General features: G+C 53.5%; 1 protein-coding gene across 17 annotated transcripts in view; it reads right to left on the minus strand.

Annotated features, from left to right (window-relative positions):
• SMARCA4 (SWI/SNF related, matrix associated, actin dependent regulator of chromatin, subfamily a, member 4) overlaps nt 1-13,930 on the minus strand; it is a 100,381-nt gene that overhangs the window by 65,060 nt on the left and 21,391 nt on the right. For 13 of the 17 annotated variants that reach the window (XM_030820843.1, XM_030820841.1, XM_030820838.1 and 10 more), the window contains 7 exons: nt 9,875-10,127; nt 8,810-8,942; nt 7,638-8,042; nt 7,233-7,331; nt 6,330-6,588; nt 4,506-4,632; nt 2,578-2,751 (listed from right to left, as the gene is read on the minus strand). In XM_030820843.1, the coding sequence (XP_030676703.1) occupies nt 2,578-2,751; nt 4,506-4,632; nt 6,330-6,588; nt 7,233-7,331; nt 7,638-8,042; nt 8,810-8,942; nt 9,875-10,096 (1,419 nt within the window). In that variant the 5' untranslated portion in view covers nt 10,097-10,127. The remainder of the gene's footprint in view (nt 1-2,577; nt 2,752-4,505; nt 4,633-6,329; nt 6,589-7,232; nt 7,332-7,637; nt 8,043-8,809; nt 8,943-9,874; nt 10,128-13,930) is intronic. The other 4 variants (XM_030820828.1, XM_030820830.1, XM_030820829.1 and 1 more) reach the window with 1 other exon arrangement.

A 13,930-nucleotide genomic window follows, 5' to 3' on the forward strand; every position in this document is an offset into this window, starting at 1 on the left:
GCCCTTGAACACAGCAGGTGGGCACACAGCGCATTCGACTTGCAGGGCAGCGTGGCATGGATGTGAAATGTCTCAAAAATGCTTCCAACCCTCCACCCAACTTACTCCATCATTACAAATTTATTTCAAGGAAATAGCAGAGACCAGCCTCAAAACGTTCAAGCCAAGAATTCCCGTCCTAGCATGATTTTTAATTTTCGAAAGCTGAAACATGCTGCATGTCCTCAAACAGGAAAAAGGTGACATAAATGATTAGATCCTGGACACACTGAAATGGAATACAGTGCAGACATCAAAAGTCATGTTTCCGTGATACTTAAAAACAAAGCGATGTGGCCAGGAGCAGCGGCTCACGACTGTAATCTCAGCACTTTGGGAGGCCGAGGCAGGCGGATCACTTGAGGTTAGGAGTTCAAGACCAGCCTGGCCAACAGGCTGAATCCCCATCTCTACTAAAAATACAGAAATTAGCCAGGTGTGGTGGCGCATGCCTGTAATTCCAGCTGCTCAGGTGGCTGAGGCAGGAGAATCACTTGAACCCAGGAGACGGAGGCTGCAGTGAGTGGAGATCGTGCCACTGCACTCCAGCCTGGGTGACAGAGTGAGATTCTGACTCAAAAAAAAAAAAAAAAAAAGCAAAGTTTTAGAAAAAATTTAAAAAGGCCTATTTAACATTGTATTAATATACATGAAAAAAGGCTGAAATAATATATAAAAAAATGTTGGTGGCCAGGAGCAGTGGCTCACGTCTGTAATCCCAGCACTTTGGGAAGCCGAGGTGGGTGGATCACGAGGTCAACAGTTTGAGACCAGCAGCCTGGCCAACATAGTGAAACCTTGTCTCTACTAAAAATATAAAAAATTAGCCAGGTGCGGTGGCAGGTGCCTGTAGTCCCAGCTACTTGGGAGACTGAGACAGGAAAATCGCTTGAACCCGGGAGGCAGAGCCGAGATCACACCACTGCACTCCAGACTGGGCAACAAAAATGAAACTCAGTCTCAAAAAAACAAAAAAAAAAAACCAAAAATCAGCCAGGTGTGGTGGCGCACACTGGTAATCCCAACTACTCGGGAGGCTAAGGCAGGAGAATCCCTTGAACCCGGGAGGCAGAGGTTGCAGTGAGCCAAGATCGCGCCATTGCACTCCAGGTCGGGTGACAAGAGCGAAACTCTGTCTCAAAAAAAAAAAAAAAAATGTTGGCCAGGCACGGTGGATTACGCCTGCAATCTTAGCACTTTGAGAGGCCAAGGCGGACAGATCACTTGAGGTTAGGAATTAGAAACCAGCCTGATCAACATGGTGAAACCCCGTCTCTACTAAAAATACAAAAAAAAATGGTAGCCAGGCATGGTGGCAGGTACCCGTAATCCCAGCTACTCGGCGGCAGAAGAATTGCTTGAACCCAGGAGATGGAGGTTGCAGTGAGCCAAGATTGCACCACTGCACTCCAGCCTGGGCAACAGAGCGAGACTCCGTCTCAAAAAAAAAAAAAAATGTTAACAGAGATTGCTGTGTTGACTGTCTACATTATTTTACACTACACCAATAAGATATTAATTATAGAAAATCTCGGCCGGACGCAGTGGCTCACGCTTGTAATCCCAGCACTTTGGGAGGCCGAGGCAGGCGGATCACGAGGTCAGGAGATCGAGACCACGGTGAAACCCCGTCTCTACTAAAAATACAAAAAAAATTAGCCAGGCGTAGTGTAGTCCCAGCTACTCGGAAAGGCTGAGGCAGGAGAATGGCGTGAACCCGGGAGGCGGAGCTTGCAGTGAGCCGAGATTGCACCACTGCACTCCAGCCTGGGCGACAGAGCAAGACTCTGTCTCAAAAAAACAAAAAAAAAAACAAATTATAGAAAATCTATAAATGACCAAATCAGCACAATCATCCCCAAATCCTTACTTGATTTTAGATTTGAAGATTTCTGTCTTACTGATTCATCTTGGGAAACCCTGAGTCAGATCAGTCCCTGCGCTGCCCAGAACCCTCTATGGCTCCCACTTCACTCAGAGCAAAAGCCCAAATCCTCCATGCAGCTCACAAGGCCCTGCACCACCTGCCCGTCACCTCCCTGCCCTCCCCTCCTCCAGCTCTCCCTGCCACTCACTCTACTCTGGCTACATGCAGGTCCTTGCTTTCCATAGAAAACACAGGCACATTCCAGCCCCAGGGCCCTTGCACCTTCTCCTTTTCCCAGAAAGCTCTTTCTCACAGATCTGTGTGGCTCCCTCCCTTGGGGGTCTGCCCAGATGTCACCTCCAAAAGAAAGAACTCCCCCAACATCAGGTCTACAACAGCCCGTTCCTTCCTCTCTAACCCGGCTTGATTTTTCCTTGTGCCCTATCACCTTCCCGACATGCTATGCATGGATTTGATCACTATCTTCTCCCTACCATTGGGTTTTTACACCAATATGCTCTCAGTGCCTAGAATACTGTTACGATGAGCAAAAGAGAGACACAAGCAGCATGTTTAGGAACAAAGCAAACACAGCCCTGTGGCAACCACTGGGACAGGGGCCAGGCAGCCAGGTGGGCGGGCTGCAGGGCCTCGGGGGCGCCGGGGCGTACCTGGTGCTTCTGCCGGCGCTTGCGCTCCTGCTCAATCTTCTGCTGCTTCTCCAGCTTCTCGGTGATGCGGGCCTCACGCAAGGACTGGCGCTTGCTGCGCTTGTAGGCCTTAGCATTGAGGGCTGTCTCCAGCGCTGTGTCCCTCCGCATGCACACCACCACCTCCTGGCGCAGCTGTAGGAGGGAAGAGGACAAGCCCGCACGCTGCACGGCTCTGTGGCATCCACAATGACGAACACACATGGTGACGTCACATGCTACACTGCTAAAGGAGCATTGTAAGTGCCTTCACACCCAGTCCATGTGTGCAGGGGACATCTAGTAGGTGCCCCCGGGCAGGGCAAGCACAGGACAGAAGGTGATCACTTCTGGACACTTAGCCAGGGCGTCCTCTCGGGCCTCCAGCTTGCCTCCCCTCTACCACACACACATCTTCGTAGGAGTCATTCAGAAGTATGGCATCCTTGGCTGGGTGTGGTGGCTTAACACCAGTAATCCCAACACTTTGAGAGGCCAAGGTGGGAGGACTGCTCAAGCCCAGGAGTTTGAGACCAACCTGGGCAACATGGAGAGACCTCACTTCTACAAAAACTAAAAGAAAAATTAACTAGGTGGCCAGGAGCAGTGGCTCATGCCTGTAATCCCAGCACTTTGGGAGGCCGAGGCAGGTGAATGGCTTGAGCTCAGGAGTTCGAGACCAGCCTGGGCAACATGGCGAAACCCTGTGTCTATTAAAAATACAAAAACCAGGCCAGCGCGGTGGCTCACACCTGTAATCCAAGCACTTTGGGAGGCCGAGGCAGGAGGATCACCTGAGGTCAGGAGTTCGAGACCAGCCTGGCCAACATGGTGAAACACTGTCTCTACTAAAAATACAAAAATTAGCCAGCCGTGGTGGCACGTGCCTGTTAATCCCAGCTACTCAGGAGGCTGAGGTGGGAGAATCACTTGAACCTGGAAGGCAGAGGTTGCAGTGAGCCAAGATCACGCCACTGCACTTCAGCCTGGGTGACAGAGTGACACTCTGTCTCAAAAAAAAAAAAAAAAAAAAAAAAAAATCAGCCTGGCATGGTGGTAAACACCTGTAATCCCAGCTACTCGGTGGCTGAGACAGGAAAATCACTTGAACCACAGAGGCAGAGGCTACGGTGGGGTGAGATAGCACCACTGCACTCCAGCCTGGGCGACAAAGTGAGACCCTGTTTCAAAAAAAAAAATATAGCCAGGTGTAATGGTGCATGCCTATAGTCCCAGCTACTCAGGAAGCTGAAGCGGGAGGATGACATGAGCCTGGGAGGTCAAGTTTGCAGTGAGCTGTGATCTCTCCACTGCACTCCAGGGTCTAAGTACAGCACCCTCAGAAATAGACCCAGGCAGGACGGCACGTGGTGGCTCATGCCTGTAATCCCAGCACTTTGGGAGGCCAAGGCAGGCAGATCATTTGAGGTAAGAGTTTGAGACCAGCCTGGCCAATATGGTGAAACCCTGTCTCTACTAAAAATATAAAAATTAGGCATGGTGGCACACGCTTGTAATCCCAGCTACTTGGGAGGCTGAGGCAGTAGAATTGCTTGATCCTGGCAGGCGGAGGTTGCAGTGAGCAGAGATTGTGCCACTGCACTCCAGCCTGGGTGATAGAGTAAAAACTGTTTCCAAAAAAAAAAAAAAAAGGAGAAAGAGAAAGGAAGAAAGAAGCCCATGCAAGTCTGCTTCAAGGAGGCAAGTGCTTTAGTGAGGTCCACGTCCCCAGCACTGCGCAGGTCGCGAGAGGAAGGCTCTGCAGTGAGTGAGTGCCCATGGGTGGCCACGGCTGCTTTTCACAGCCCAGGCAGGTGTAATACTAGCCCGGCAAGCCGTACTTGGAGCCTTAGCAGCAGTGTTGGTGACAAAGGCCCTTTTCGGAAAGCTGCGGCCATGCCAGCACCCACCTGCCTCTGGAAGTTCAGCAGCCTGAGGGCCTTGAGCTCAATAGTCGCTTTGGTTCGCAAATCCCCGGCCAGGGACCCGGGAAGGTTTTCAAGTTCCTGAATTCGGTGTGCGATGCGAGCCTGCAGCCTGGGAGCAGAGACGAGAAGGAGCAAAGGTGGTGAGAGGCTTGCCAGGGCACCCAGTGACAGCTGGAGCTGCAGGGGACCCATCCCTCGAGGGAGGCAGGCGCTGGTCATGAGGCACGAGATGCCTCAGAAGAGGATGCTGGCCGCAAGGCAGGGCAGAGAGGGAGACAGCCCGGGGCACTCCTCAGGACCGGGCCTCAGGGGACAGCAAACAAGATTCCTGATAGGCACGCCCAGGTCATGCCTTTTCAGTGTTGTGAGCCAGGTTCTGGCATCAGGCGGGCCAGGATTTTCATGCAGCCCTGGCATGGATGAGGCGCAGGGCGGTGGGAATCTATTTCAACTGCGCACCTCAGCATTCTCATCTCAAAACTGAGGCGACCCCTCGGTGTGACCCTAGAGACTTGGTCTGAAGGTTACATGGGAAGGTTATGTGGGCTAATCCTCTTAATCAGTCTTTCTGCACATACTCATTGAGCACCAACTGTATGCCAGGGACCATTTTAAGTGCAGGGCCTTAGCACTAAACAAGACCAACAAGGCAAGGAACTCTCAGTCTCATTAGAAAAAACAGGCCATAAAGGAGATTTAAAAAAAATAAAATATTCGCTGTAATTCCAGAGAGTGGCTGGAAGTGACAGGAAGGGCCTCTATGAGGAGGGAACCCCAGCAATCAGGCCTGAATGAGTAGAAGGAGCCATGCACGGCCTGTGCAAAGGTCCTGGGGCAGAAACAAGCCTAACTTGTTACATAAATGAAAAGAGGAACAGAGAGAGTGGGATGGATGAGGAAGGATGCTGGGCAGGAGTGGACATAAGGGAAAGCTTATTGGGCAGATAATTGAAGCTACAGGCAGGTTTTAATCCAGGGAGTAGATCTGATGTCAATCAATCATAAAAAGAGAATTCAGGCCGGATGTGGTGGCTCATGCCTGTAATCCCAGCACTTTGGAAGCACCTGAGGTCAGGAGCTCGAGACCAGCCTGACCAACATGGAGAAACCCTGTCTGGGCCGGGCGCGGTGGCTCACGCTTGTAATCCCAGCACTTTGGGAGGCCGAGGCGGGCGGATCACGAGGTCAGGAGATCGAGACCACGGTGAAACCCCGTCTCTACTAAAAATACAAAAAATTAGCCAGGCGTGGTGGCGGGCGCCTGTAGTCCCAGCTACTCGGAGAGGCTGAGGCAGGAGAATGGCGTGAACCCGGGAGGCGGAGCTTGCAGTGAGCCGTGATTGCGCCACTGCACTCCAGCCTGGGTGACAGAGCGAGACTCCGTCTCAAAAAAAAAAAAAAAAGAAATCCTGTCTGTACTAAAAAAAAATACAAAATTAGCCAGGCGTGGTGGCGCATGCCTGTAATCCCAGCTACTCAGGAGGCTGAGGCAGAAGAATCACTTGAACCCAGGAGGTGGAGGTTGCAGTGAGCTGAGATTGCGCCACTGCACTCCAGAGTGGGCAACAAGAGTGAAACTCTGTCTCAAAAAAAAAATAAAAAAAAAAAGAGAGAACTCAAGCTGCTAGGTGGGAAACAGACTGCAGCCAGGGTGGGAGCAGGGAGGTGAGGAAGAAGGTGTAGGCCAAGTGGCAGTGGTGGGCACAGGGCACTGTTTCTTAGAGTGGGGGAGAAAGCTGAGTGGCTTCCCCAGGGGGACATGGGGGGCACAAGGTAGTGACCTTGGCAACTGGGCCATGCCCTCACCTGTACTCACGCTCCTGCAGGATCTCTACAGGGTCGAGGCCCCGCGGCTTCTGGATGGGGGTGATGCGACTCTGCTTCTGGTGCAGTGGCACCATGGGCGCGGGCTGGGCCGGCTGCCCGGGGGACTGGGTCTGCGGTGGCATCACGGGTGAGGCAGCGGGTGGGACGGCAGGGGGTGCAGGGGAAGGGCGGCCCGTTGGCTGCGGGGGAATCAGCTTCTGAGGGGTACTTGTGGGGGCAGCAGCATTCGCCATGGGTCCTGGGAGGAGGCAAGGGGCCAGGGCGTCATGTTGAGCTCTGGGGCCCGTCCCGGGCTGGAAATGGAAAGCTGCTGAGCTGCTTGAGGCACTGGGGACAGGCAGACCCCGCCCATCTCCCAACTTTCACCCAGGGGGGTCCCTCACCTCCTCCAGATCTCAGCCTCACCCTTGTCCTTCACACCCTCCACTGGGGCCAGCCCCAGGCCCCCGAGGCTTTTTTGTTCTGTCTGTGGCTCTACGGCAGCATTTCCTGTCATCTCCTCCTAGTGCCAACTAAATCCAATGGGAGCAATTTGCCCCTCAATGCCCATCGCTCAACCTCAGGCTCCAAGAGGACGGGTAATGAGTACCACTGCCTCTTTGAGCCCAACAGATGGGAGCCTGCAGCACTTACTGAGCAACTACATATACAGGGCTCACGGACTGGGTGAAGGCCACGAACTGTCAGAGGAGGGATGAAACGACAGCCTTTGGGAACTGACTGGCTACAGGGGAGACCCAGGGCCCACCACAAGAAAAGTGCAGGCTGCAGTTCATTCTGACCACCCTCGGCCCTTTCTCCCTGCCGAGGCTCATCTCAAGGACCCAAGCTTGTGACGGGGAGTAAGGACGCGGGTGCACCACCATGGAAGAGGGAGCTCACCTTCAGTCCAGGGCTTGGGAGGCCCTCCAGGAGGCTGGCCTGGCATCCCAGGGGGCACGCCTGAGGGTCCTGGGGGAGGCATGTTGGGCCCTCCCATACCTACATGTAGGGAGAAACAAGAGAGAAAACAATGCGTCCCAGGTTTATGCTTGCGCCCAGCCCCGTGGGCAGCCCTGGCTCCAGGGAACACAGCAAATACACCTATTAACCAGTGGCCCCAGGGGAAGCGGGGAGCTGGGGAAGCAGCATTTAGCTGCCCCCACCACCCGAGCACCCAGAAGTGCAGTATGGGCCCGTGCAATCCCAAACCCCCCGGTCGGCAGCAGAGCCCAGTCTGTCCACCCCGCCACCCACACCCCAGCCATTCGCTCTGAGACACCTGAGGGCCAGGGCAGCCAGCCTTACCATGAGGCCTGCTGTAATTTGGAGTTGCCGGGCCGGGACCCGGGCCGGGGCCAGGGCCAGGGCCAGGGCCAGGTCCTGTTGCGGACACTGAGGGTGGAGGTAGCGTTGGCATCTGCTGCTGCATCCCAGGCATTGGCCGCTTGCCCTGCACCGCCATCTGCAGGTGGTCGGGGAGGGGCTGCCCCCTGGCCAGCATCTTGTAGGCCATGATCTGAGCTCTGAGCTGGTGCAGCTGGTTCTGGTTAAATGGGGTTGGGCCCCGGTTCTGCTGCCCCAAGGCCTGGGGGTCAGCACCATCCAGCGGGCCACCTCCTGGCCCGGAAGACATCTGGGGGCCCGAAGACGGGCCACTGGCTGGAACTGGACTAGAGGCATGCTCAGAGCCACCCAGGGGCGAGGGGTAACCTGCAGAAAAAGGCCAGCCCACTGGTCACTTGGCAGCATTTGTCTGTGATTTTTACAACCTCTTCCCCCTACACCAGCTCCTACTCTGAGACAGGGCACGGCCAAATGGCATCCTTGAGTCAACCAGGGGCACCTGGAGGGCACATGCCAGAGGCACCTCAGCCCAGCAGCCAGTATGGTGGATTTGGTTTGGCCCACGTCACAGTAAGGTGCTTCTGGTTAATGCTGAGAACCTGTGCATGAAATCACGGCTCTCTCCCGGCCTCCGCCTGCCTGTCCACAGGCAGAGTCCACATCCTCGGGCTGGCCAGGCCCACCCCCAACATTTCCATTCCCGTGGAGCCCCTGAGTTTCCCACCCCTGATGACAGCAAGGCCTTGGCAAGCCACCCACCATATCACTTCTCAATTGTCCTCGTACAGAAAAGGTACCTGCTGGGCTCATTAAAGCAGAGTCCCAGGCCCCAGGAATCTGTATTTCCAGTAAGTTCCTGGGTGGCACGGGGCTGCTGCCCTCCTCTATCACCCATGCTGAACATGGTCTGCCCCCCAACCAGCGTTTCCCCTTCCGGGGCTGCTCCGAGATGAGGTGGCCAGAACAGAGCACCAGCCACGCCATGCCAGACAACTCTCTGTGGCAGGCCACCCACCCAGCTAAATCATCCTAGGTACTCCCTGAATCCATCCTGTGGGAATCCAGGGGAGGAAAATGATCTGAGGACTCTGGAGTATGACAAACACAAGACAGGAAGGAACGCAGTTCGGTACCTTGGGAGTGCTGGTCCATGGGGCTGGGTGGGGGCCCCATCCCAGCATGGCCCCCAGACCGCATCCCCATTCCTTTCATCTGGTTGTAGCGCGGGTCGTCTGACATACCCTTCTCGTGCATGGACTCCATGGGCTGCGAGAGGGACCATGGCAAGGCAGGGTCAGCATGTGGAACAGGAGGTGGCAGCGCAGCTATGCGCTGCCCAAGAGAAGCTCGAAGGCACCGAGAACAGCCACCCGACGATGCGCATCTCCCCAGTCCCCAGCATGACTACATGGCTCGGCTCCAAGGCAAGGAAGGTTCTGATACCTACTTAGGCCTCAAGACAAGTACACAAAATAAACGTCGCCCAGTGGAGTGCAAGCACCTGGGAGACTATGGTCGGGCGATCCTCATCTTCTACCACCCGGGACCTCCTGTGGCCACTGACACTTAGAAATGTCACCTTTTCTCATGGATGCTAATATGACCTTTTCTTTCAGATGTTGTACATATAAGGGAATATGTCCTCTAACCACGTCCAGGGACACGCGAAAGAGACTTGTGACCTAAAGAGCCTTCTCCACCTGGCTGACTGAAGGCCCTGCTCAGCGCAGGTGAGTGGTAAAGAGAGTGGCTGAGGGGCATGCCTCGGAGAAAAGGGAACCTGCTGCTCGGCTCTGCGAGCTGCACAGGTGAGCCTGACAGCCACAACGGGGGAAACCACGTGGCTAAAAGCCTTTTTAGGAATTTGGATGTTTTTCTTCATTACCAAAAGAAAACTTTGGAGTGATATTCCCAAATTTCGCATGCAGAAAGCAAGGAGCAGGAAACAGTGGGGGAGGTGCCCGCAGGGACCAAGATGTGCTGCTCAGGCCCAGATCATGCACCAGCACAGGCTGGGGTCCGACAAGCTGACCCCTCTGTTCACGGCTGTGGGCCCTGGGGTCGGGGGCTGAGCCAAGGCAGGCCACCTCCAACCAGAAGGCTTCCCCCATCCTCCAAGTAAGGCCCTCGGTCCAGAGGCTGCCTGCAGCCCTGGGGAGCAGGGGCCGCAGGCGCGAGGCGGGCGCAGGGCTCCCTACCTTGTGCATCTGGTGCATGTTGTCCTGAGGGTATCCTCCAGGCCCCTGGGTGGGGATGGGGTGTCCTGCTGAGGGTGGTCCCGGGCTGGGCCCCATCATGCTGTGGGCAGAGCCTGGCGAGGGACCCGGGCTAGGGCCCAGCATGGCTCCAGGGGAAGGGCCAGGGCCCGGGGAAGGACCCGGCCGAGGAGTTCCGCCCAGGGGTGGGTCTGGAGTGGACATCTTCACGGGAGCTGCAGACAGTGGCCTCCTGCTGGAAGAAAGTCCTGGTCAGTCTGGGGTTCACGACCAAGGGCGAGGCAGGACAGGGATAGCAAGGGACAATCACACAGTCACATCAGAATCTACATCCGACAGGAAGCCGGCACCTTTCCCACCGGCCACCTGAACCTTTTCTCCATGATCGCTCTCAGAGGAAGTCCTACATCTCAGGCACACAAGATCAGTCAGTCTACCCAGGAAGGGGTGGACCACGCTCACAGACAAGCACTGCCCCACAGGGGCCTTCAGGGGCTCCTGCCACATTCCTGATCACGGCAGAGAGTGTCTCACGGAGGTGCTGGTCTCCCCTTCACACTGCTCTCCACTTGCTTATCTTCCTAACAGAAAGAACAGGACTATGGCTCAAATAGCCTCTGACTGGCCGGGCGCAGTGGCTCACACCTGTAATCCCAGCATTTTGAGAGGCCAACGCGGGCGGATCATTTGAGGTCAGGAGTTCGAGACCAGTCTGGCCAAGAAGGCGAACCCCGTCTCTACTAAAAATACGAAAATCAGCTGGACGTGCTGGCACATGCCTGTGGTCCCAGCTACTGAGGGGGCTGAGGCAGGAGAATCGCTTGAACTTGGGAGGCGGAGGTTGCGGTGAGCCTGGATCGCACCACGGCACTCCTGCCTGGGCAACAGAGTGACGCTCCGTCTCAGAAAAAAAAAAAAAAAAAAAAAAAAAAAAAAAAAACAAGCCTCTAACTGAAATTCCATCAATTCAGCCAAAACAAATATTTATGGCAAATACTGCTGGTTTTCCACTGAAAGTAGTAAGACCAAGTTTCCCTTAAAATAAATGAACTCAAGTTTAAAAAGGATAAAGCATTAGACGAATAATGGCACTTTTTGGTCCCTGACACTTAGAAACGTCACCTTTTCCTTTAGATGCTAATATGCATAAGGGGATGTCCTCCAACCACCCAGGGACACATGGGAAAGGAAAGATACTTGTGTCTGTGAAGAGGCTTCTCCGCCTCGCTGGCTGAAGGCCCTTGCTGGCTGAAGACGCACACACACTCAGTAAAATTTCTCAATACATTCTAGGCTTTCATATAATCTTAACCATGGCAATTATTGTCATTTAATAGTCTTTAAAACACAAATTCTAACAGCTACACTGCATTTCCTGGCTCTGACATCCTGGGTTTTTTGATAGCCCCTCTCTGGTTAAGCATGTCGCAAATCTCTCTTTTGTTTCTGCTGCCTTTTGGAATGAATCTCTTTGCCCCTGAACTCTCCGGCATACTTCTGGTTCTAAGGATAAATTCTGTAAGAAGTGTAGGAACATTTTTAATTCTCTTGATTTAAAAAGCTCTATTTTTTGGCCAGGCGCGGTGGCTTACGCCTGTAATCCCAGCACTTTGGGAGGCCGAGGCGGGCAGATCACGAAGTCAGGAGATCAAGACCATCCTGGGCTAACACAGCGAAACCCTGTCTCTACTAAAAATACAAAAAAAGTTTAGCCGGGCATGGTGGCAGGCACCTGTAGTCCCAGCTACTGGGGAGGCTGGGCCAGGAGAATGGCGTGAACCCAGGAGGCGGAGCTTGCAGTGAGCCGAGATCATGCCACTGCACTCCAGCCTGGGCAACAGAGCGAGACTCCATCCCCCCCCAAAAAAAAAAAGTTCTATTTTTTTGTTTTATTTATGTTTTTGAGATGAAGTTTCACTCTTGTTGCCCAGGCTGGAGTGCAATGGCGTGATCTTGGCTCACTGCAACCTCCGCCTCCCAGGTTCAAGCAATTCTCCTGCCTCAGCCTCCTGAGTAGTTGGGATTACAGGCACGCACCACCATGCCCAGCTAATTTTTGTATTTTTAATAGAGATGGGCTTTCACCACGTTATTCAGGCTGGTCTTGAACTCCTGACCTCGTAATCCTAACCGCCTCGACCTCCCAAAGTGCTGGGATTATAGGCATGAGCCACTGTGCCTGGCCAATTTTTTTATTTCTAGTAGAGACTGGGTTTCACCACATTGGCCAGGCTGGTCTCAAACGTCTGACCTTCAGGTGATCCACCCGCCTTGGCCTCCTGAAGTGCTGGGATTACAGGTGTGAGCCACCGTTCCTGGCCAAAAATTACATTGTATTAGGTAATTTAGCAGAGAAAGTTTTAATTTGAAAGGTAGGGGTTTTTGTTTTGTTTTGTATATGGAGTCTTACTCTATCACCCAAGCTGGAGTGCAGTAGAGCCATCACAGCCCACTGCAGCCTTGATCTCAGGGGCTCAAGCCATCCTCCTACCTCAACCTCCCAAGTAGCTGGGACCATAAGAGTGCATCACCACGTCTGGCTAATTTTTCTTAATTTTTTTGTAGAGACTTTTTTTGTAGAGAATTTTTTTGTAGGGGTCTCTCTACATTGCCCAGGCTGGTCTCAAACTCTTGTTGATCCTGGCTCAAGGGATCCTCCAGCCTGGACTTCCCAAAGTGCTGGAATTACAGGTGTGAGACACTGCACCCAGCCATAGGGATATATTCTTAGACAAGAGATGAAAGGCTCAAAATGACCTCATTCCACTTTCATGGCTAACAGCAGGAGAGAGGACCAGGAAACTCAGCAGGGGAGGAACCAGTGACTGGCACTCCAGCCACTCCTGAAAAGATAGACCCTGACACGAACAAACCTAAACGTGTTACTGCGAGGAAATTCATCTGGAGGCAAAATCCGACCTGATTCTGCTCCATGTGGATATTCACACATTCTGCTACAGAAACAGGACCTGTCTGATTATGAGATGCCGCCCTCGCCTCTGCCATGTGACAAGTCTGAACCTTGTGTTTACGTTACTAAGATGCTGATTTTAGAGCCTGAAGCCTCTGGTCCACGGGTATGTCTGCAGGGAGGATGTGCTTGCAGCTACCTCTATAGGTGGGAAGCCTAGCAACGTGGGCACGGCCAGGACAGGGTGGAGGCACTGGCTCCTTGGTGCTCCCCTCTGGGCCTTCTGTCCCCACAGTCTTCTCAGGCCCACGGAATGTTGCAATGAGGTAGGAAAAGGGACAACAGGACTGCCACATACTTCACAGATCCTGTGATATTCAGGGACCTATAGCTTCTTCCTCACTTGAAGGTCTTTATTCTAAGTCAAATAAACTGAAACTGACAGCAAAATGCAATCCAGCACGTCTGTAATCCCAGCACTTTGGGAGGCCAAGGCAGGGGGATGGCCTGAACCCAGAAATTCGACATCAACCTGAGCAACATGGCAAAACCTCATCTCTACAAAAAACACAAAAATTAGCCGCGCTTGGTGACACATGCCTGTAGCCCCAGCTACTCGGGAGGCTGAGGTGGGAGGGTTATCCGAGTCCGGGAGGTTGAGGCTGCAGTGAACCGTGACTGCACCACTGCACTCTAGCCTGGGCAAAAGGGCAAGACGCTGTTTCAGAGGAAAAAGAAAAAAAGATTCAGGTCATTGAGGGCAAACCATCTTTTCCCTCTCTAAAGGTGGACAAACCAACGAGCGTACACTGGGAAGTGACTGAAATTATAGCTCTCCTCATTGTACATTTTTTTTTTGAGACAGAGTCTCATTCTGTCGCCCAGGCTGGAGTGCAGTGACGTGATCTCTGCTCACTGCAACCTCCGTCCCCGGGGTTCACGCGATTCTCGTGCCTCAGCCTCCCGAGTGGCTGGGACTACAGACATATGCCACAACACCCAGATCTCCTAATCGTACTTTACACTCAGCATTAGAACTTCTTCCCTCTCCCTTCCATCAAATCATGCAATGCCATCACTGCATCCGGGAACGGCTCCAACTCACAGCAGCGCTAACTTCGTCAATG

Source organism: Nomascus leucogenys, chromosome 10, assembly GCF_006542625.1.
Source record: "Nomascus leucogenys isolate Asia chromosome 10, Asia_NLE_v1, whole genome shotgun sequence".
Classification (NCBI taxonomy): Eukaryota; Metazoa; Chordata; class Mammalia; order Primates; family Hylobatidae; genus Nomascus; species Nomascus leucogenys.